We start from the raw sequence: 739 nt of genomic DNA, 5'->3' as shown, positions 1-739 counted from the left end.
CTGTTGTTGCCATTTCCGAAAAGTATTATCACCTCCATTGAATTCGCTTAATAATGCGCCGATCTTATTGACGCTGCCGATCGATTTTGGCGCCGACTGGTTGCTCTGTTTCCCTAATTTCTTGCTCTCTTCTCGATAAGTGTAACTCTCTTCTTAACAGGTCGCGTTCTCGTCGCAATTCTATCTCTCTCGTTGCCCACTCTGGTACGTTTTCTCGTGGTAATCCGCTATCAGCGGTTGATTGCGTGCTCTCGCCTTCCTCACTAGCCGGTCCTGTATTCGTATTCATATCTTCATCTACTCTCTCCTTATCCATTTCGTTCATCCGTGTGCTGGTGGGATCGTATTCGTTCAAACGCTTTATTAATTCGACCTTAACGCCAGTGGTCGACAAACCGTAAGACCGAAGTATTTCCTTCAGCTCGGCTACTGAGAGTTCGTTATACCCTCTCATATCGATGTCCCAACCGACAGCGCTGTGCGACCTCGATGCATAAATGGAGTCGCATTAACTGTCGCCGATCGTTTTCAAACAATGCTCCACTAACTTAAATCGCCACTTGCGATCTTTGGCACATAAATTTCTTAAACTTTCTACATAAAAAAAATTTCTTACATCTTGCGGTCAGAATGCGAGCCGAGTTTTCCCATATATTGATCACGGCACGAACGAGTTTAATATCCCACTTCTGAATTGTAGGAAGGTTGATAAGAGAAGACGACTCGTGTGGTATTATTC

The 739-nt window shown here is 44.5% G+C and overlaps 1 protein-coding gene across 1 annotated transcript; it reads right to left on the bottom strand.

The window, feature by feature from the left end:
* Nucleotides 1-64: 64 nt before the first annotated feature.
* Nucleotides 65-454, bottom strand: LOC105453030. Its single transcript, XM_011694686.1, has one exon. It carries the CDS (start codon nt 452-454, stop codon nt 65-67), a length of 390 nt encoding a protein of 129 aa, XP_011692988.1.
* Between the last annotated feature and the right edge of the window lie 285 nt (nt 455-739).

Source organism: Wasmannia auropunctata, unplaced genomic scaffold (assembly GCF_000956235.1).
Source record: "Wasmannia auropunctata unplaced genomic scaffold, wasmannia.A_1.0 LD336023.1, whole genome shotgun sequence".
NCBI lineage: Eukaryota > Metazoa > Arthropoda > Insecta > Hymenoptera > Formicidae > Wasmannia > Wasmannia auropunctata.
This window is presented reverse-complemented; position numbering and strand designations above follow the sequence as displayed.